This window comes from Bos indicus x Bos taurus, chromosome 10 (genome assembly GCF_003369695.1).
Source record: "Bos indicus x Bos taurus breed Angus x Brahman F1 hybrid chromosome 10, Bos_hybrid_MaternalHap_v2.0, whole genome shotgun sequence".
NCBI lineage: Eukaryota > Metazoa > Chordata > Mammalia > Artiodactyla > Bovidae > Bos > Bos indicus x Bos taurus.
The window spans coordinates 69,757,723-69,778,818 of record NC_040085.1 but is presented as its reverse complement, the minus strand read 5'-3'; the positions used below and the strand labels follow the sequence as shown (position 1 = coordinate 69,778,818).

General features: G+C 40.3%; 1 protein-coding gene across 1 annotated transcript in view; it reads left to right on the top strand.

Annotated features, from left to right (window-relative positions):
• Positions 1-4,927: 4,927 nt before the first annotated feature.
• Positions 4,928-21,096, top strand: part of SGPP1 (sphingosine-1-phosphate phosphatase 1) — a 31,220-nt gene continuing 15,051 nt past the window's right edge. The window contains exon 1 of the mRNA XM_027554278.1: positions 4,928-5,815. Coding sequence (XP_027410079.1) covers positions 5,120-5,815 — 696 coding nt within the window. The 5' untranslated portion in view covers positions 4,928-5,119. The remainder of the gene's footprint in view (positions 5,816-21,096) is intronic.

Sequence of the window (21,096 nt, the reverse complement as noted above, 5' to 3'; positions counted from 1 at the left end):
GTTGTACACTTAAAACTAATACAGTATTGTAAATCAACTATACTTCAATAAAAATATTTAAAAATTCTAAACAAACAAAAAAATAAATTTAGCTGGATTCCAGATAGGCAAAAGAAAATAGATCGATAATAATGAATATTCAGTTTAAAATGAATATTATCATTTTCTTATTAAGTAATATAGTTTCTCCATCCCCTGGAGGGGTTTAAGGAGATATAATTCACATTGAACATTGTATTAGTTTAAGGTGTATAACATAATGATTTAATACATTACTGTAATTTTAGTTAACATCCATCACCTCACATAGTTCTTTTTTTCTTGTGATGAGAACTTTTAAAAAGCTACTCTCTTAGCAACATTCAAATATACAATACAGTATAACATAGTTTTGAACCTAAATTACTCAGAAGGTGCATTTCTATTGATAAAGTTCTTTGAACTCATTGTAAAAGTAGCTGAATCAATGATTTACATGTGTGCTTAGTCGTTCAGTCATGTCCAAGTCTTTGTGATTCCATGGATTGTAGCTCACCAGGCTCCTCGATTTATGCAATTCTCCAGGCAAGAATACTGGAGTGGGTAGCCATTTCCTTCTCCAGGGGATCTTCCTGACCCCGGGATTGAACATGGGTTTCCTGCATTGCAGGCAGATTCTGAACAACTGAACAACCAGAGAAGCCCGAATCAATGATTTACCACAATTCACTATGATAAATTATCTGCTGAAGGTAGAACGACCAAGGCCAAGACTGTGTATTGTATTTCCCTTCCACTTTAAGGAAAGTTCCATTAGAAATGACAGCAACATTTCCCCTTTATAGAACATGAGTCTTCAAAATGTTTCAATATTACATGAAATACAAAGAAGTATATCACAAAATTTAACATATCAATTGTAGGACATGGATGAAGACATTTGTTACAATGTAAGTAACATGGAAACTTATGTTACTATGTGTAAAATAGATGGGAATTTGCTGTTATGACTCAGGGAACTCAAACTGGGGCTCTGTAGCAACACAGAGGGGTGGGATGGGGAGGGAGGAGGGAGGAAGATTCGAGAGGGAGGGGACATATGTATATCTATGGCTGATTCATGTTGATGTTTGGCAGAAACCAACAATTCTGTAAAGCAATTATCCTTCAATTAAAAAATAAATTAATTGAAAAAAAAAGACATTTGACTTTGCAGGCAAGACACGGAATCACACCCAGAGAGTCATATCTTTATTTGGCAGAAATATTTTCTTTTAAAAAATGTTTATGCTTTATTTTAAAAATGCTTGCCACAGAATATTTAAATTTGAATTTTTATACAATTAAATTTCCATTAAGTCCTAAGATGTTCTATTATGAAAAGTTTGGAGTGAATGTGAATAGAATCCACCAAAACTACTATTTTTTTTTCACTGTGGTGCTTTGGTTTACAGCTAAGACATTTTCCTTATCATTAACAGATTTACTGCACTAGCAGGAAAGTGCTAGCCCCTTCAAGTTCCGTCAACTTGCATTCTTTTTCCTCCTTCGTGCAGTCATAGGCCAAATTCCCATTCCCTATCATCTCTGTTTCCATTACCTTTATAGGGAATACTGCATTCTGACAAAATCTATCAGTGCTGAAGGAGACATAATTCGGCCACGGGGTATACAGACATTCCCTGGTTTGTGATGGATCGATTGAAAATTTTTTGACTATATGATGGTGCAAAGATAGTACACATTTAGTAGACACCATACCTCAAATTCTGAATTTTGATAGTTTCCAGAGCTAAGGATATGCAGTACAAAAGGCTGGGCAGGGGAGAGTAGGGAGCTGCAGCTCTCAGTCAGCTACTAGACGACAAAAGTAGGTAACTGAGACACTTATAACCATTCTGTATCCACACGGCCATTCTGTTTTTCACTTTCACGGCCAGTATACAATAAATTACATGAGATACTCAACACTTAATTTAAAAACAGGCTTTGTGTTAGGTGATTTTGCCAACTGTATGCTAACCTAAGTGTTCTGAGCATGTTTAAAGGTAGGCTAGGCTAAGCTATGTTGATAAGTAGTTTAGGTATATTAAATGCATTTTTGACCTAGATATTTTCAATTTATGATGGGTTTATCAGGACCACCATTGTAAATTGAAGAAAATCTGTAAAGATCACCTTCTACTTTGTTTTCTATATTTTCTTTTTTCCTGCTATCTTTATAGACTAATCCCCAGAATCAAAAATTTCTTGGCTGAATCTGAATAATTCCCCTCTGAACAAATTATTTTCATAGAAAAGCATGTGTAAAGTGCCTCACAGACATTTCTCTCTAAGCTGCTCCTTGACTTTAAACACCAGCTAATCATCTGTTTGACAGAAGCAGTCAGAGCTAACCCAGTGCCACCTTCCTGCCTCTCACTCCACAGTGATTGCTTGGATCTCACTTCCTAGAACTGTTTATTATGCTTCACTTTACATCTTTGAATATATTTGCATGTTTTCTCTTGTTATGTCTTCCTCATTAAATTAGAAATGTCTCAATATTAGACAATATTTTCCAATCAGGGATGGACTATTGTTTGCCTGCAGAGCTATGAATTTAAATGTAGTGAGTAGTGAAAGTCGCTCAGTCCTGTCTGACTCTTTGCAACACCATGGACTATATATAGCCCACCAGGTTCTTCTGTCCATGGGATTCTCCAGGTAAGAATACTGGAGTAGGTTGCAACGCCCTTCTCCAGGGGATCTTCCTGACCCAGGGATCGAACCGGGGTCTCCTGCATTGCGGGCAGATCCTTTCAAATCCCTTCCTTTCAATTCTCAGAATCTGATTCTAGTTCAGGCAGTCATTCTCTCTCTTGGTTACTGTAATCATCTTCTAATGATTTACCTGGCCTCTGGTCTCCGACCTGTGGCAATTCACCATTGATTCCTTCCTAGTCCTCTTTCTAAGCACAGTTCTAATGGTGTTAGTGGCCAGGCTGAAAGGCCTTTGATGGTCCCACACTGCTTACAAGCGCTTCCCAGGTGGTGCTAGTGGTAAAGAACTTGCCTCCCGATGCAGGAGATGTAAGAGACATAGATTTGATTCCTGGGTCAGGAAGATCCTCTGGAGGAAGGCACGGCAAACCCACACCAGTATTCTTACCAGGAGAATCCCATGGACAGAAGAGTCTGGTGGGCTTCAGCCCATAGTGTCACAAACAGTCAGACACGACTGAAGCAACTTAGCATGTATGTACTGCTTGCAAAATAAAATCCCCAGCCTTTACAATCTGGTCCTATCTTCCCTTTCTAACCCCATTACAGTCACTTACCATTCCTACTCTGTATTCTATGAGCTATTAACTGTTTACCAAATATGTCTTTGCACATTTCCATCTGTTTTTATTCATTTTCTCTTTTCCAAAGATGGGCTTCTCCAACTATTCATATCTCACTTTTCAATTATGATCTAGCTTAATATGATCACCTCAACAACTTTTTTGCTGTTCCTAGTCAACTTGTTTCTTCTCCTTTCCAGAACATGTTGTTTATGACTCAGTTTTAGCACTTACCATCTGCTCTATACTCCAGAGGGGGATCTATCTCTGTCTCCTATTTATCTTGTGAGCAACCTGAGGGCATGGATGATGGTTTATTCATCTTTCTATGGTCACAGCCTGGCAAGTGGAGTGGGAGGAGGAGAATCATTCTCCCTGGGAAAGAAGAAAATACAATATTTATAATGACATAAAGGAGGGGAATTTCCCAGCCTGTTTCTTGGAAGAAGTTCCAAATTTTAAATTTAGACATTCACTATACCTGAAATAACTTCCTGGAACTAGAGTTCAGGGCCCTTCTTACAAAAACCTCTCTTTCTAGAAGTCAAATTTGTAACTTGTGGGACATGAAAGTTAAGTTTCTAAACCAGCCTTATCAAACTCAGAAATCTACCCCCCTGAGTTCAGCTGCCAATTACATATCTTCTGTGCAACCCTGCTAGCTATTAGAATTTATCAAAAGGAAATTCTATAGGTAGGTTAAGAATAACTGTGATCTGGTAACTTAGACAAAAATATTTGTTAAATTCAAAACCAAACGGAGACCAGTCTTAATTCCTTGGGCAGATGAAACCAACTTAGTCACTTCTTTGGAAATAATAAGCAAAATTTGAACTGCTTCTCAAGGCTGATATGAGGTAACCGCTGAAAATTCTATTATAAACAATCACTATGAAGAAGAAAAAAATCCTACCTTCTCACCATATAAGCTGCTGTATAACAATATACCCCGATGCCTCACTCAGTACCTTGGTTTGAGTGATCCTAGTTGACAAACTGTCTCTTTGGTATGTGCACAATACCCATTTACTAATTACTACTTCAGCGATTTATTGGTTTTACTTCGTCTATTTCTGAGCTTTTGACAATCAATGACACCCTACTGTCCTGGGATCTATATCTTTACTCTCGTCACCACCAGTCAACTGGCACGTGGCTTTAAGGACAGCTCCGTAATTACTTGTAATTCCTTGAGTGCGTGGCAGTTACTTCGCTTTCATTCACCAATCACCATTTGATTCTGTGCCAGCAGGACGTCCGGATGCTTGGCCACTGGCACCGCCGAACCTGGCACCAGGATCGTGGCCTTTCCCAGTCAACGCCGGACCGAGAGAAGCCGGCAACCCCAGCCAGCAGGGAGCGAGGGCTGAAGTTGAAGAGGGGCGCGCAAAGTCCGGCCCGCCAAGCGCCGCGACGCCTGGTGGGTATTAATAAGGAGAACCTCCAGGCCGCCGCTCTGCAGAGCCTAAGCGCCCTCACGCCACCCGGGTGCGCTCGAGGCTGACCCGCGCCGCCGGGCCCCCTTCTCGAGAGGCCGTGGGGGCGGGGCCCGGCGGGGCGCGCGCCGGCGCGTGGAGGCCGGGGCGGTGGCGGAGCGCGCGCGGCGAGGGAGGGGCGAGCGGGGCGGGGGCGCGCGGCAGCCGCTGCGGCCTGTGGCGCCGTCACCCGGCAGAACCCAGCTGGTGGCGGGAGGTGCCGCTCGCCTTGCAGTTGCCGCTGCTGTAGGCGCGCCGAGACGGATCCGGACTGCGCCGGGGGCCGGCCCACCCTCGCGCCGCCGTCCTTCGCCCCGCGGGCCGCGCGGTTCCGTTATCATGTCGGTGGGGCAGTGGCTGGCCCAGCTGATGAGCAGTTTGCAGGACCCGCAGAAAGTGGCCCGTTTCCAGCAGCTGTGCGGGGTGGAAGCGCTGGCGAGCTGCACAGCCGCGGCCGCCGCCGACCCGAGGGAGGATGAGAAAGCGGAGGCGCACCTCACCGGAGAATCCCGGCGCAGAGAGCGGCAGCCGGGGCCGTCCGGAGGCCCTCCGCCGCCCGGGAGCGACCGCAATCAGTGCCCGGCCAAGCTGGGCGACGGCGGCGCCCCCAACGGCGTGCGGAACGGGCGGGCGACCGAGGTGGGCCCAGCCTCGCCGCGGTGCGCGGGGCTTCTGCGCCGCAACTCGCTGACGGACGAGGAGGGCCAGTTGGCCCACGTGAGTAACTGGCCTCTCCACTACCTGTTCTGCTTCGGCACGGAGCTGGGCAATGAACTCTTTTACATACTGTTCTTCCCCTTCTGGATCTGGAACCTGGACGCCTTGGTGGGCCGGAGGCTCGTGGTCATCTGGGTGCTGGTCATGTACCTGGGCCAGTGCACCAAGGACATCATCCGCTGGCCGCGGCCCGCCTCGCCACCCGTGGTCAAGTTGGAGGTTTTCTACAACTCTGAGTACAGCATGCCCTCCACCCATGCCATGTCTGGTACCGCCATCCCCATCTCCATGATCCTCCTCACCTATGGCCGCTGGCAGGTAAGGGTCCCTGTCCTCGCCCCGCACAGCCTCCGAGCCCTCATTGCTCTCCGCAGTCGTTTGATTTTGGCTATTCCCTTCCCAGACTTCTCTTTCCACAGGTTTTCACGGTACCCGCTAAACAGGCCCTTTCCACCTTAAATAATAATAATGAAACGGTAGGGAAAACCTAAGACTTAGTCATCAAACTCGATTTTAATAGTAATGCTTTTCTTGGAACCTAAAGGAAATACCGTTCGTGGAGTAATACATTATCATCGGGCTTTAGTTGAGTTGATAAAAGGTTTTTAATTCTTATGATGCACAGACTATCATTATGATTAAGTATACCGTGCTTATAATTAATCGTTGGGTGACTAAGATTCACCCGTTTTATACGGTGCCTTTCCCCAGACTGATTTCTGTTTCAGGCGTAGGTAAAGTCATTGACTTTTTCTGGTGACAGTGTTTGTAAAATAAACATGGTCATTCAGGCAATGAAGTAATGAATTTTAAACGAAAGCCACCCTTAGTGGAAGTTAATGGAGCACCGCCTGAGTGCTCTTTTTAAGGGGTGTGGTTGCTAATTTGCTGATAGAGACAGTTTAATTAGCTTTTGGATCACTGATCTGTACTGTCAGTTGTTGAGCTACAGTATGTTGAATTAGCTTTGCAAATGCTTGGTTTTAGTTGGTCTTAAAAGTAGGAATCTTGGTCAGACCAGCGGGCTTGTAAAAATGGTAAATATGACAGCCTGACAGCCAGGGATGAGTGAGTTTTTAAACAGGAAAACTTTTATATTTTGCGTACTACTTCTGGCCTCCCATTTTTCGGTTTTTCGTGGTCTGTAAATGCAGATTTAAAAGTTAGATCTTTTTTATATAGAAGCAAAATTTGTTTTTAGACTGATGTCTGTTTTATCTGGTCACTTTAAAATTCTTATTGAAGTTCAGTTGGTTTACAATGTTGTGTTACCTGTCTTTTAAGTTGTAAGGAGCTTTGTTCGTTCTGCAGACCAGTCCCTTAATTTAAGAATAAAGTTAATAACTATGAAGAATCTAAGGAATCAGACTTCTTGATTTCTTTTCCCCCCATTACAGCACAAAATTATCTTCTGAGAAATACACATCCTGTGTAAACTCTGTTACGGTAAAGTTACCTATCTCAGACCTAATTTCAGTATAGATAAACCCTTGTCCTCATAGACACTTCTGGGCAGTGCATCGCTTACAGACCGTGGAAAATGTGTAATGTGTGTAGTAAGAATGGCAGAATTATGAGGGAAGAGCGCCATGAATGTTTTTTCTTTTTCCCTATGCAACCTAAGGAGTTACACAGTAATGTTCAGATTGTAAAGTAATGCTGCTTGTTTTGCATAATAGGTAAATGTCTCAAATGCACTTCATCTAAATACTTCAGAGTTTAAGATTGTCATTGAGTTATGATATTTACTGGCTAGCTAATGATGTTTCTCTTATTTTTATGAGATTTTCAGGATTCCGTAATGATAGAGCCTTTTTAAACTCCTCATTGAGTAGCTATGTTGCAAGCAATTAATTTTTAGCAGTCCAAGTAAGAGAAAGTAGTTTTTTTTCTCTTCATTCATTGAGAGCACATGCTAACAGGAAGTCTGAAAACAGTACCACAGGATGCATCTATCAGTATTTTAACACTTTAGGGTTATTTGAATTACTAGAGTATGCTTACAGTATAGTTTTTCAACAACCTAGTATATTTAATTCAAAGTTTGAGGGCTTTATATATCATACAGTTTTAGAATTAGAGCTAGTCAGGACTTCAAACGTCTCCTGGTCTCAAACTGTCACTTTACAGATGTTGAAACTGACCAGTTACAGTAGAATTAATCTTGTAAAAGTTGTTTATTCTTTTACATGTCCATTACAGGTTTGAATAAACTTCCAAAATTTGAGTAATTATTTGCCTTTGATTAGTTGTTTTGGAAAAAAGACTCCCTTACATGAAAGTTCTGTATTTATAAATGCTTGTAATAATTCAGTACAAAAAATCTAAACGACCTTTTACATTTTTTACTTTTTTTGTTTTAAAACCTTGTTATGAATTGAAAACAAAAGTACCTTGCTTTGCTTTAAGGTGTTTTGGTCCTCTTCTCTGCCAATTAGTATTGTAGTACTTAGGAGGCTTTTATTTCCAGAGTGAGTAATGAAAAAATGTATGTATGGCGAAGTGGGATAGGAATTACACAGTGAAAGCCTAGTGTCATTCTAAGTAATAGCAGTTTTGGCTCACAATCGCTGCCGTCTGCTTGTGCTCCTGCTGCTTGTTCAGGACAGGTGTGTTTGTCTCTAAATGCCTAGGATGCTGAAACTTCTCTGGACACTTGAGTTATCTCCCTTTGGTAGGACATCTGCTTTACTCCTCCCTTCATGCCACTTCCTGTTGCTGCTTGAAATCTGGTCATGGTTCACTTACATGAAACCTTTCAAATGAAACCTTCATGTTTGATTATTCATGTGTTCTTAAAATAACAGTTAGCCAGAAAAATTATTAGGGGCTTGCATCAACTGCAGTTCTATACTTTACCCCCAGAGATTCTGATCCATTAGATAAGTAAGGGGTATTGTGTTTTATTGAAATTCCCTAAATATTTTGGAGGGAAAAAAATGTACGTTCTTAAGTCCCATCCAGTAAAATTAGTATATTTGATCTTTAGGCTATATTTTATATTTCTCCAACATTGCTGTTCTTTTGCAGTTCTTTTAAAGGTATGTTAATAATACAAAAAGGTAAATTGAAACAGTATGGCTCCAAACAATTATCTGATATGCTGGAAGAATTTTTTCCAGTAATGCAGGATAAAAAGTGTTATGGCATTTCTCCAGGTATTAAATAGCTTGATCATATTTGTTGGAGTTTTTTGTAGCTGAATTGAGAAAAAGTAAGAAATAAGGAACATTAGATCTTAAAAACATAGTCTTTTGAAGAATAATATAAAAAGTAAAGCACTCCTTTTATATTTATTTCTGCATGTTCTTTCCAGAAATAAAAAGTCTTAATTTTTAAATAATATGGCATATAATGAGTTCAAATTTTATACTTGACTTAATAACATTAAACCATTTTTAGATGAATTTCATTTTTAAAAAATTAGTGACATCACATGCTTTATAGCCTAACCCATTCCCAACTAGTCCATATGCTTTCACTACTTTTAAAATTATTATTAAAATAAGTTATATTATTATCTTTATTAATATTTATTAAGGCCTTACTATGGGTCAGATATTGTTTGAAATGTTTATTACCTTATATAGTCTGCTCTTAAAACATGCCAGTGTTCGGTCTTACTGGTAATACAAGCTTACAAATTATGAAACTGAGATGGGGAAGAATAACTTACTCAAAGTTATATAGCTAGTGAGTCACAGGCTGACTGTAAACTTATAAACAGACTCCAGAGCTTACAGAGAAAACTCTTCACATCATGCTTTGTCAATTTTAAATTGACTTTGCAGTAATAAAATTTTTGAAATAGATATGTGTCCTTACAATACAAAAGGGCAATACAGCTTTGATATGCCTTGACATACAATACATGTACAATAGTCACAAATATTTCTTTTAAACATAAGTTGTTGACTGAAACTAAATGCTGATTTAATTACCCTTCCTTTTTTCTATTTTCCTAATATGAATTTTAAAAATTAAGCATAATGAAGGCTTTGGGGAAAAAACATAAGATATTTATCATAATATCATTTATTGTAGATAATAAAGGAAACTATTTATGAGATCATGAAATGATAAAAGGCAAAGAAGTAAGAGTTAGAAGAGTTAGAAAAGTAGGTCACAAATGACAAAGACCAGAAAAGGCTTTAGGAGCCACAGGGAACTGATCATGATAGTAATTCTGGGAAGAAATACAGTTTATTAAAAAATGAAATTGGCTTGCTACTTTATTTCTTTTTACCTAGCCGATACTTGTTTGAAATGCACATTTTTCTGATTTTATACATGCTTATTAATAAATCTCAATTTTAAATTTATTTATTTGAATGGATAATAGATTGTTGAAAATCCAATGTTTACATAACAAATGTGAAGAGAAGAGTAGGGCTTCCCCCGTGGCTCAGCAGTAAAGAATTCATCTGCGATGCAGGAGACTTGGGTTGCGACACAGAAGACTTGGATTCGATACCTGTGTTGGAAGATCCCCCGGAGGCAGGCCTGGCAACCCAGTTCCGTATTCTTGCCTGGAGAATTCCGTGGACCGAGGAGCCTGATGGACTTACACAGTCTATGGGGTCGCAGAAAGTTGGACACGACTTTAAGCTACTGAGCACATACAGTTTTTCTTTTTGTTGTCACAGCTAGGAGGCTCTTTTCCAGAAGGATTCATCGTTAGAAATTTCTGATTTAATCCTCTGGAGATAATCTTTACTTTGGTAGTGGTATATTTATATAGTTTGTTCTTCCTACAGATGGCAACATACTATACTGTTCTGGACCTAGCTTTTTTCACTTAGAAATATATTGTGAAGGTTTTCCTCTTCTTTTACCCAGCAGTTAATAAATACTAATTTTGTGCTTGTGATTGTTTTAAATGCCTTTCAATCCCCAGAAAATCCCATGAGTATTGTCACTGGTTTGCAGAAGAAACTGAGGCAGAGGAAGTTAAGTAACTTGCCCAAAATGACTCTACAGGTACCTAACAGAGCCTGGATTTCAGATTCAGGCAGTCTGCCTCTGAAGTGACCCCATGCTGCTGTGTTATACTGTATCTCTGAATTAGCATTTTCCGTTGAGAGAGCAATCTGATTTTTGCACATGTGCGTGATGTCCCAGTATGTTAACAGCATAATTTATTCAGAACTTGACTATTCCATTACTGCCAATTCAAAGACATTCTCTATTCTTTTCCTACTAGATTGTTGGTATTTTACTAATTTTTAAAAACTATACCTCTTTGGTTTTCTTTTGTTTTTTTTTTTTTCCAAGTCCTTGCTCTACCTTCAAATAATGTTATACCAGTTCAGGTACAGCAATAGCATGCTTTATTTTCCCCTTTTCCCTCCTTTGTATTGTTGTCATACATTTTACATCTATGTTACAATACTCAGAGTACATTGGTATTATTTTTGTATAGTGTTCCAGGATTATTTCTAGAAACAGTTTTTCCTCCCCTCTTCCCTAACATCCTCCCCTTCTGGAACTTGTCTCGCATATGTTAGATTTGTTAAACACTGGTCACTGTAGATCACTAGTGCTTTGATGATGACGATGATGATGACTGCAGTGCTTTTGCTCTCTGCTTCATTTTGGATAATTTCTATTGCTATGACTTCCGATTCACTGGTTTTCTGCAGTGTCTAATTTTCTGGTAAACATCATGTAGAATGGGGTATGATTTTAGATACTGTATACTTTTATATCTGAAAGTTCCTATTGGATCTTTGGTCTAGTGTACAATTAATTACTTGTCAGTTTACTCCTTATAGGCTCACTGGAGTGAATCAGGAATAACCATAGTCTAGAGCTAAGATAGCCTGACTGACTTACAGTGATAACCTTCTGAAGACTACCCAGTTCCCTCATCTCTCTGCCTGATGGGAAAGCGGTTGCAGGCCTGTGTAAGCTCTGGGAATTGCATGGTCGTCTACTACTTTCCAGTAGCTTTCCCCCAGCCTGGTGGACTTTTGTCCCCTGTGTGCACAAGGTGGTTCACAGCCGGCCATTTGCAGAGACCCCCCTCACCTCCACGGAGTTCTTGCTCCGTGCAGAGTCCTGTTTCCAGTACGCTCTTGAAAATTATTGCTGCTTCGGTCCCTGGGAACTTCTGTTTCTCCCTCCGTAGCTCAGTAAGACTGTTGGACTTTGTTTTGCTTCCTCTTCTCATGCAACAGCCTGGAAACTCCCTCTAGCAACAAGCCAGGGCAATCAGAGGGCTCTTTGCATTTGTTTTCCCTTTTCTTATGAATCACAGTCCTGTACTATTTGTTTCCAATATCTGAAAACAGTTCTTTCATATAATTTGTCTAGGTTTTTGGTTGTTTTTAGTGCAACAGCTTTTCCTACAACAGTTAATTGTTTATGGGCAGAAACAGATATCTTTTTACCTCTACTGTTTTGTGGTGTTTTTTTTTTTTTAATGTATATAAAATACAACAGCTTCAGTTCAGTTCAGTTCAGTCGCTCAGTCGTGTCCGACTCTGCGACCCCATGAACCGCAGCACGCCAGGCCTCCCTGTCCATCGCCAACTCCCAGAGTCCACCCAAACTCATGTCCGTTGAGTCAGTGATGCCATCCAACCATCTCATCCTCTGTTGTCCCCTTCTCCTCCTGCTCTCAATCTTTCCCAGCATCAGGATCTTTTCAAATGAGTCAGCTCTTCGCATGAGGTGGCCAAAGTATTGGAGTTTCAGCTTCAACATCAGTCCTTCCAATGAACACCCGGGACTGATCTCTTTCAGAATGGACTGGTTGGATCTCCTTGCAGTCCAACGGACTCACCCTCAAGAGTCTTCTCCAACACAACAGCTTACTGAGATGTAATTCATGTACCATACAATTCACCCATTTAAAATATACAAGTCAGTGGCTTTCAGTATATTCATAGTATTGTGCAACCATCACCACAGTCAACTTTGGAACATTTTCTTCATCCCCCAAAGAAACCCCATCCCCATAGTCATTGCTCCCTATTTCCCCCCAATCTCTCGGCACCTCTAGACAATCACTAATCTACTCCATAGATTTGCCTACTGTTGTCATCTTGTATAAATAGTATGTAGTCTGTTGTGAATAGCTTTTTTCACATGGCGTAATGTATTAAGATTCATCCATTTTGTAGCATGTATCGGTACTTCATTTTTATTGCTGAGTAATATGCCAGTGGTAAAGAATCCACCTGCCAGTGTAGGAGACAAAGGAGAAGTGAGTTTAATCCCTTGGTCAGGAAGATCCCCTGGAGGAGGAAATAGCAGCCCACTCCAGTATACTTGCCTGGAAAACTCCGTGGACAGAGGAGCCTGGCGGGCTGCAGTCCATGGGGTCACAAAGAGTTAAGACACGTCTTAACTGAGCACGCATGCATGAAGGCCAATGGATGAATATACTGCTGTTGTATGTGTCTTTTCATCTGCTCATGGACATTCGAGTTCACTTTTTATGCTGTGGTGTGTGCTTAGTTGCTCAGGCGTGTCCGACTCTTTGTGATCCTGTGGACTGTAATCTGCCAGACTTCCCTGTCCATGGGGATTCTCCAGGCAAGAATACTGAAGTAGGTTGCCATGCCCTCATCCAGGGGATCTTCCCAACCCAGGGGTCTAACCCAGGTCTCCCACACTGCAGGTGGATTCTTTAACAGCCGAGCCACAAGGGAAGCCCAAGAACACTGGAGTGGGTGGCCTATCCTTTCTCCAGGGGAACTTCTGACCCAGAGATGGAAGCGGGATCTCCTGCATTGCAGGCGGTATTCTTTACTTGCTGAGATACCAGGGAAGATTACCTTCATTAGTCTACCAGTGGAAAGTACCATGAAGGAAAACATGCTAATTTAATTACTTTTTTGATTATTTGTTTTTCTTTTTAGTATAGAAAATATAGTTTATAATGTGGTATTGAATGAAGAGGATTTTATATTTCTATGCAACTTGAATTGCTTTGTATGAAAAAGTATATATTACTTTTAAAAGCTTAAGCTTCAGAATTCTTACCTAATAATATTTGTTCTAAAACAAGTATTGGAAATTCCTTTTCCTGAGTTTTGTTAGTTAAGTTACTCAGTCATGTCTCTTTGCGAGCCCATGGACTGCAGCAGGCCAGGCTTCCCTGTCCATCCGTCACCAACTCCCGAAACTTGCTCAAACTCATGTCCAGTGAGTTGGTGATGCCATCCAACCATCTCATTCTCTGTCATCCTCTTCTCCTCCTGCCTTCAATCTTTCCCAGCATCAGGGTCTTTTCCAATGAGTCAGTTCTTCGCATAAGGTGGCCAAACTATTGGAGCTTCATTTTCAGCATCAGTCCTTCCAATGAATATTCAGGACTGATTTCCTTTTGGATGGACTGGTTTGATCTCCTTGCAGTCCAGGGGACTGTCAAGAGTCTTCTCCAACACCACAGTTCAAAAGCATCAATTCTTCAGTGCTCAGCTTTCTTTATAGTCCAACTCTCACATCCATACATGCTGCTGCTGCTGCTGCTAAGTCGCTTCAGTCGTGTCCGACTCTGTGCGACCCCATAGACGGCAGCCCACCAGGCTCCCCCGTCCCTAGGATTCTCCAGGCAAGAACACTGGAATGGGTTGCCATTTCCTTCTCCAGTGCATGAAAGTGAAAAGTGAAAGTGAAGTTGCTCAGTCATGTCTGACTCTTAGCAACCCCATGGACTGCAGCCCCAGGCTCCTCTGTCCATGGGATTTTCCAGGCAAGAGTACTGGAGTGAGGCATCCATACATGACTACTGGAAAAACCATAGCTTTGACTAGATGGACTTTTGTTGGCAAAGTAATGTCTCTGCTTTTTAATATGCTGTCTAGGTTGGTCATAGCTTTTCTTCCAAGTAAGAAGTGTCTTTTAATTTCATGGCTGCAGTCACCATCTACAGTGATTTTGGAGCCCAAGAAAATAAATTCTGTCACTGTTTCCCCATCTGTTTGCCATGGTTGATGGGACCAGATGCCATAATCTTCATTTTTTGAATGTTGAGTTTTAAGCTCCCTTTTTCACTCTCCTCTTTCAGTTTCATCAAGAGGCTCTTTAGTTCTTCTTCGCTTTCTGCCATAAGGCTGGTGTCATCTGCGTATCTGAGGTTATTGATATTTCTCTCAGCAGTCTTGATTCCAGCTTGTGCTTCATCCAGCCTGCTATTTCATATGATATACTCTGTATATTAGTTAAGTAAGCAGGGTGACAATATACAACCTTGACGTACTCCTTTTCCTATTTGGAACCAGTAAACCTGAGTTTACTCAATAGGATTTTCAGATTTCGGTTTATCATGGTGAATTCCAGAGATGCTCTTATTAGAAATAATGTTTGACATAGCCCAGGTCTGGGGACAGAACCGAGTGATACCATGGCTTTTGACCCCAGGTTATCTTGAATGAGATACTGTAAGTGGCTAAAGCCTTATGTTTACTTCATTCAGCAAGTATTTACTGACTGCCTTATCATATGTAGACACTAGACAATAGTGAAAATAAATACTATTATTTTAAGTACATATAAGTATTTGTAGTATATATGTATATAGAGAATGTATACAGAATATATCTTAATGCATAAATGTAGCCTGTGTCAAAGATAAGGGTTGTTCATTTCTTTCAGTAAAGTGTTGTAGCTATTTTATTCTTTTGGGTGTATTATAAGTTGAATTGTTTTCTTACTTTCCTTTCAGACTGCTTACACTGATGTGTAGAAATAAAACTCTTTTTTGTGCATTGATCTTGTTGTACCTTGCAACTTTGTTGAATTCATTTCTCAACTCCAGTAGTTTTTTTGGATTCTTTAGGATTTTCTGTTTCTAAGGTCCTGTCTTTGTGAATAGAGATAGTTTTGAAGTGAAGTCGCTCAGTCGTGTCCGACTCTTTGTGACCCCATGGACTGTAGCAAACCACGTTCTTCCGGCAACTGGATTTTCCAGGCAAGAGTACTGGAGTGGGTTGCCATTTCCTTCTCCAGAGGATCTTCCCGACGCAGGAATTGAACCCGGGTCTCCCAAATTGTAGAGATAGTTTTACTTCTTCCTAATTTAGATATTTTAAAATTTCTTTTCCTTGCCTAACTGCTCTGGTTAGAACCTACAATACAATGTTAGATAGCATTGGTGAGAGGTAAACATCCTTATCTTGTTCCTAATCTGGGCAGGCAAGCTGGGTGGGACCTTTCAGCCATTGAACGTAATAGTATCTGTGGATTTTTCGTAAGTGCCCTGTATCATGTTTAGGAAATTTCCTCTGTTCCTAGTTTTTGAGATCTTTCATTGTGAGGGAGTGTTGATTTTGTCAAATGCTTTTTCTATATCCATTGAGATGATGATGTGTTTATTTTGCTTTGTTTTTACTTCCTTCTGTTAATGTGTATGACACTTAATCTTTTTGTTGAACCACCCTTGTATTTCTGAGGTAAATAACCATTTGATCATGGTGTGTAATACTTTTAATGTGCTGTTAGATTTTGTTTGCTAATACTTTGTAGAAGATTTTTGCTTTAGTATTCACAAGGGCTAGTGGTCTGTAGTTTTCTTGTGCTGTCGTTTTCTGGTTTTGCTATCAGAATAATAAAAGCCTCGTAGCATATGAGGAAATATTCTCTCTGCTTCTGTTTTTTGGAAGAACTTGAGAAATATTGACACCGAATCTTTTTTAAATAAATGTTTGGTGGAATTCACCAGTAAAACTGTTTGAACTTAGGTTTTTCTTTGGAGGTTTTTGATTGCTGATTCAGTTTCTTTACTTGTTTAGATTATATTTCTTCTTGAGTCAGTTTTGGTAATTTGTGTTTCTCTAGGAATTTGAATTTCATCTAGGTTATCTTAATTTGTTAGCATATTAACTGTTAATAGTTTTCTCTTATAATCCTTTCTATTGCTGTAAGATCGGTAGTAATGTTTCCACTTTGATTTCTGGTTTTAGTTATTTGCATCTTCTTTTTTTTTTGTCCGCCAGGCTGTAGTTTTGTCAGTCTTGTTCTTTTTAAAGAAACAACTTTCAGTTTTGTTGATTCTCTTGTTTTACTACCCTGTATTTTGTATTTTTCCACTCTTATCATTTTATTACTTCCCTCTGTTGCTCACTTTGCATTTAGTTAGCTCTTCTTTTTCTAGTCCTCACTGTAGAGTTGTGAATGGTTTCTTTTGTTTTAATGCAGGGCTCCACTGCTGTACATTTCCCTCTGAGGGCTGCTTTCATTGTATTACATGACTTGTATTATCTGTGTTTAGTTTCTGTTTGTCCCTATTTTATAATTTCCCTGTGATTTCTTATTTGGCCTATGGTTATTTAAGAGTAATTTAATTTCTTCATATAGTTGATCTTCATTATTCATGGATTGTTTGTAAACTTAGCCCATGCAATAAAATTTGTTACCCAAGAATCAGTACATTCAGACTTGCAGAATGTGAAAAATTTGAGTCAGCTGGCATACATGTTCCCAGGCAAGGATGAACAAGGCAACAATCTGCTTTCTTGTTTCAACCATTATTTACTGTGGACGGTCCTATTTGCTCTGTTCAGTGCAGTGTTTTTCAAGTGTTCATGCTTTTTGTTGATGGTTTTACTATTTAAAGTCAAGTGAACGTCACTCAGTTGTGTCCCACTCTTTGCTATTCCATGGACTGTAGCCTGTGCATGGAATTCTCCAGGCTAGAATACTGGAGTGGATAGCTGTTCCCTTCTCCAGGGGATCTTCCCATCCCAGGGATCGAACCCAGGTCTCCCGCACTGCGGGCAGATTCTTTACCAGTTGAGCCACCAGGGGATGGTCCCCAAACTACAGTGCTATTTCAGTTCAGTTGCTCAGTCATGTCCAGCTCTTTGCGACCCCATGGACTGCAGCAGGCCAGGCTTCCCTGTCCCATCACAAACTCCCGAAGCTTACTCAAACTCATGTCCATTGAGTCGGTGATGCCATCCAGCCATCTCATCCTCTGTCGTCCCCTTCTCCTCCTGCCTTCAATCTTTCCCAGCATCAGGGTCTTTTCCAGTGAGTCAGTTCTTCCCATCAGGTGGCCAAAGTAATGAAGCTTCAGCTTCAGCATCAGTCCTTCCAATGAATATTCAGGACTAATTTCCTTTAGGATTGACCGGTTTGATCTCCTTACAGTCCAAGGGACTCTCAAGAGTTTTCTCCAACACAACAGTTCAGAAGCATCAATTCTTGAGCACTCACCTTTCTTTATAGTCCAACTCTCACATCCATACATGACTGCTGGAAAAACCTTAGCTTTCACTAGATGGAACTTTGTTGGCAAAGTTATGTCTCTGCTTTTTAATATGCTGTCTAGGTTGGTCATAGCTTTTTTTCCAAGGAGCAAGTGTCTTTTAATTTCATGGTTGCAATCACCATCTGCAGTGATTTTGGAGCCCAAGAAAATAAAGTCTGTCACTGTTTCCATTGTTTCCCCATCTATTTGCCAGGAAGTGATGGGACCAGAGGCCATAGTCTTCATTTTTTGAATGTTGAGTTTTAAGCTCCCTTTTTCACTCTCCTTTTTCAGTTTCATCAAGAGGCTCTTTAATTCTTCTTTGCTTTCTGCCATAAGGCTAGTGTCATCTGAAGTTATTGATATTTCTCCTGGCAGTCTTGATTCCAGCTTGTGCTTCATCCAGCCCAGCATTTCACATGATGTCTTCTGGATATAAGTTAAATAAATAGGGTGACAATATACAGCCTTGACGTACTCCTTTCCAAATTTATAACCAGTCTGTCATTCCATGTCTAGTTCTATTACTTCTTGACCTGCATACAGATTTCTCAGGAGGGCAGGTAATGTGACCTGGTATTCTGGTATAAAGTGCTGTTTAATGTCCCTAAACACAAGAAGCCTGTGATCTACTTTACAAAGAAAATATACATGTGTGAGATAAGATTCATTCAGGCATCAGTTACAGTTCTTTTGGCCATGAGTTCAATGTTAATGTATCAATAATATAGTACATCCAGAAAAGAGAAGAGGAAATTCACCCATGTGTATGTAAGGCCACTCTGGAAGTGCAAAAGTAGTATTTGTAGTGTCTGATGAAGTTTTGGAAAACTTGGGAAAGTGGCTGAATTTGTGGATTCATGAGATGATAACCAGTTAAAAAAAAAAAAAAGAAAGAAAGAAACCATAGTAGACAGCATTGATCTGAGACCGAAAGCCAATGAAACCATGTTACACAGAGCAAGGAAAATATTAAATTCTTCTCTTATAGTGCTGACTGGCCTGCACATTTCAAAACACTACACAACATTAAAAATGTTAAACTTTCAATAATCCTGAATCAAGATCAAGAGGCTGTGGGCTGTTCTTTAGATTATCTGCCAAGTGTTAGGAAAAAGGCTATGTGGAAAAGCAGGTTTTCAGTGCTGATGAGACTGGCTTGTAGAACTAGTTCTCCAATTCTGTGTTTGCTTCAGTTGTTTTGGGGCTTTGGTGCAAGTATGTTTATAATTGTTAAATCTTCTTAATGAGTTGATCCTTTTATCAGTGCACATTGTCTGTCCTTTTGTCTTTGGTAACAATTTTTGACTTGAAGTCTATCTCGTCTGATTTTAGTAGAGACACTTAGCTCTCCCTTTGGATACTGTTTGTGTGAAATGTTTTTCCATTTGTTCACTTTCAACCTATTTGTGTCTTTGGATCCAAAGTGAGTCTCTTAGGCCACATAGAGTTGGAGCAATGTTTTCTTATCTATCCTACCAATCTCTGCCTTTCATTGGAGAGTTTATACCATTTCTATGTAAAGGAATTACCTGTAAGGAGTAACTTTTGGTATTTTGCTATTTATTTTTATGTGTCTTTTGCCTCTTTTTGCTTATAATTTCCTACATTGCTGTTTTCTTTTGCATTTGAGTTTTTTCTTTCTACAGTGTACCATTTTTATTCCCTTATTTTATGTGTATATTTTTTGATACTTTGTGGTTACCATGGGAATTATAATTAATAACTAGATATATTTTTGAAGGTATAACTGACACTTAGTGAACTCCGGGAGTTGGTGATGGAAAGGGAGGCCTGGTGTGCTGCAATTGATGGGGTCGCAGAGTCGGACACGACTGAGCGACTGAACTGAACTGAACTGATGATGGATACTAATGGGGAAGCCAAGATTAACAACAAGGTATTGGGCCTGAGGATTGAAACTGTGGGGAAGTCTTTTAGCGGGAAGGAGATAACCAGCTGGTCAGAGGTGGAGATGGATTGGGGATATCAGATTTAGTCCTTTTACATTGGAGATGCCTTTTAGACACTGATCACATAAGCAGTTGGATACAGAAGTCTGAGGTTCAGTAGAAATGTCCCAGCTAGAGATGGAAATTTGAGTCATGAAAGTATAACTTGTATATAAATCCTTGGGACTGGATGAAAATAAGGAAGTGAGGATAGATTGTGAATTGGGCTTACTGATACTGAGTTGTGAATTAACCGGGGAACTAACAAAGATGCCTGAAAAGGAGTAGTCTATGTATATTTTATATATTTCTAATAAATTCTGTCATTTTTTAGGAAAGGATAATTCCACATGAATCTGTTTTCTTTCCAGTTATGTCTAATCGAGGACAGTAGTCCCTAAAATAATCAGTTCAGTTTGGTCACTCGGTCATGTCCGACTCTTTGCGACCCCATGAATCACAGCACACCAGGCCTCCCTGTCCATCACCAACTCCCGGAGTTCACTCAAACTCATGTCCGTCAAGTCGGTGATGCCATCCAGCCATCTCATCCTCCCTCGTCCCCTTCTCCTCCTGCCCCCAATCCCTCCCAGCATCAGGGTCTTTTCCAATGAGTCAACTCTTTGCATGAGGTGGCCAAAGTATTGGAGTTTCAGCTTCAAAATCAGTCCTTCTAATGAACACCCAGGACTGACCTTCTTTAGGATGGACTGGCTGGATCTCTGTGCAGTCCAAGGGACTCTCAAGAGTCTTCTCCAACACCACAGTTCAAAAGCATCAATTCTTCAGCACTCAGCTTTCTTCCCAGCCCAACTCTCACATCCATACATGACCACAGGAAAAACCATAGCCTTGACTAGATGAACTTTTGTTGGCAAAGTAATGTCTCTGCTTTTGAATATGCTATCTAGGTTGGTCATAACTTTCCTTCCAAGGAGTAAGCGTCTTTTAATTTCATGGTTGCAATCACCATCTGCAGTGATTTTGGAGCCCCCCCAAAAAAGTCTGACACTGTGTCCACTGTTTGCCCATCTATTTCCCATGAAGTGACGGGACCGGATGCCATGATATTCGTTTTCTGAATGTTGAGCTTTAAGCCAACTTTTTCACTCTCCTCTTTCACTTTCATCAAGAGGCTTTTTAGTTCTTCTTCACTTTCTGCCATAAGGGTGGTGTCATCTGCATATCTGAGGTTACTGACATTTCTCCTGGCAATCTTGATTCCATCTTGTGCTTCTTCCAGCCCAGCGTTAGTAGTCCTAATTTTAGAGACAGTTCAATATAAAATTAAAAGGTAGTTTTAATTTGGATATTCTTAAATATTAAATAAATCTGCCAGATGGATTGGTTATTATGCATCATCTTCCTCCCCCAACACAATCCCAGTTTAGGAGTATTAGTTTTATCTAGTTTAGTTTTTATTGTCATTAAGACATGTGGTATTT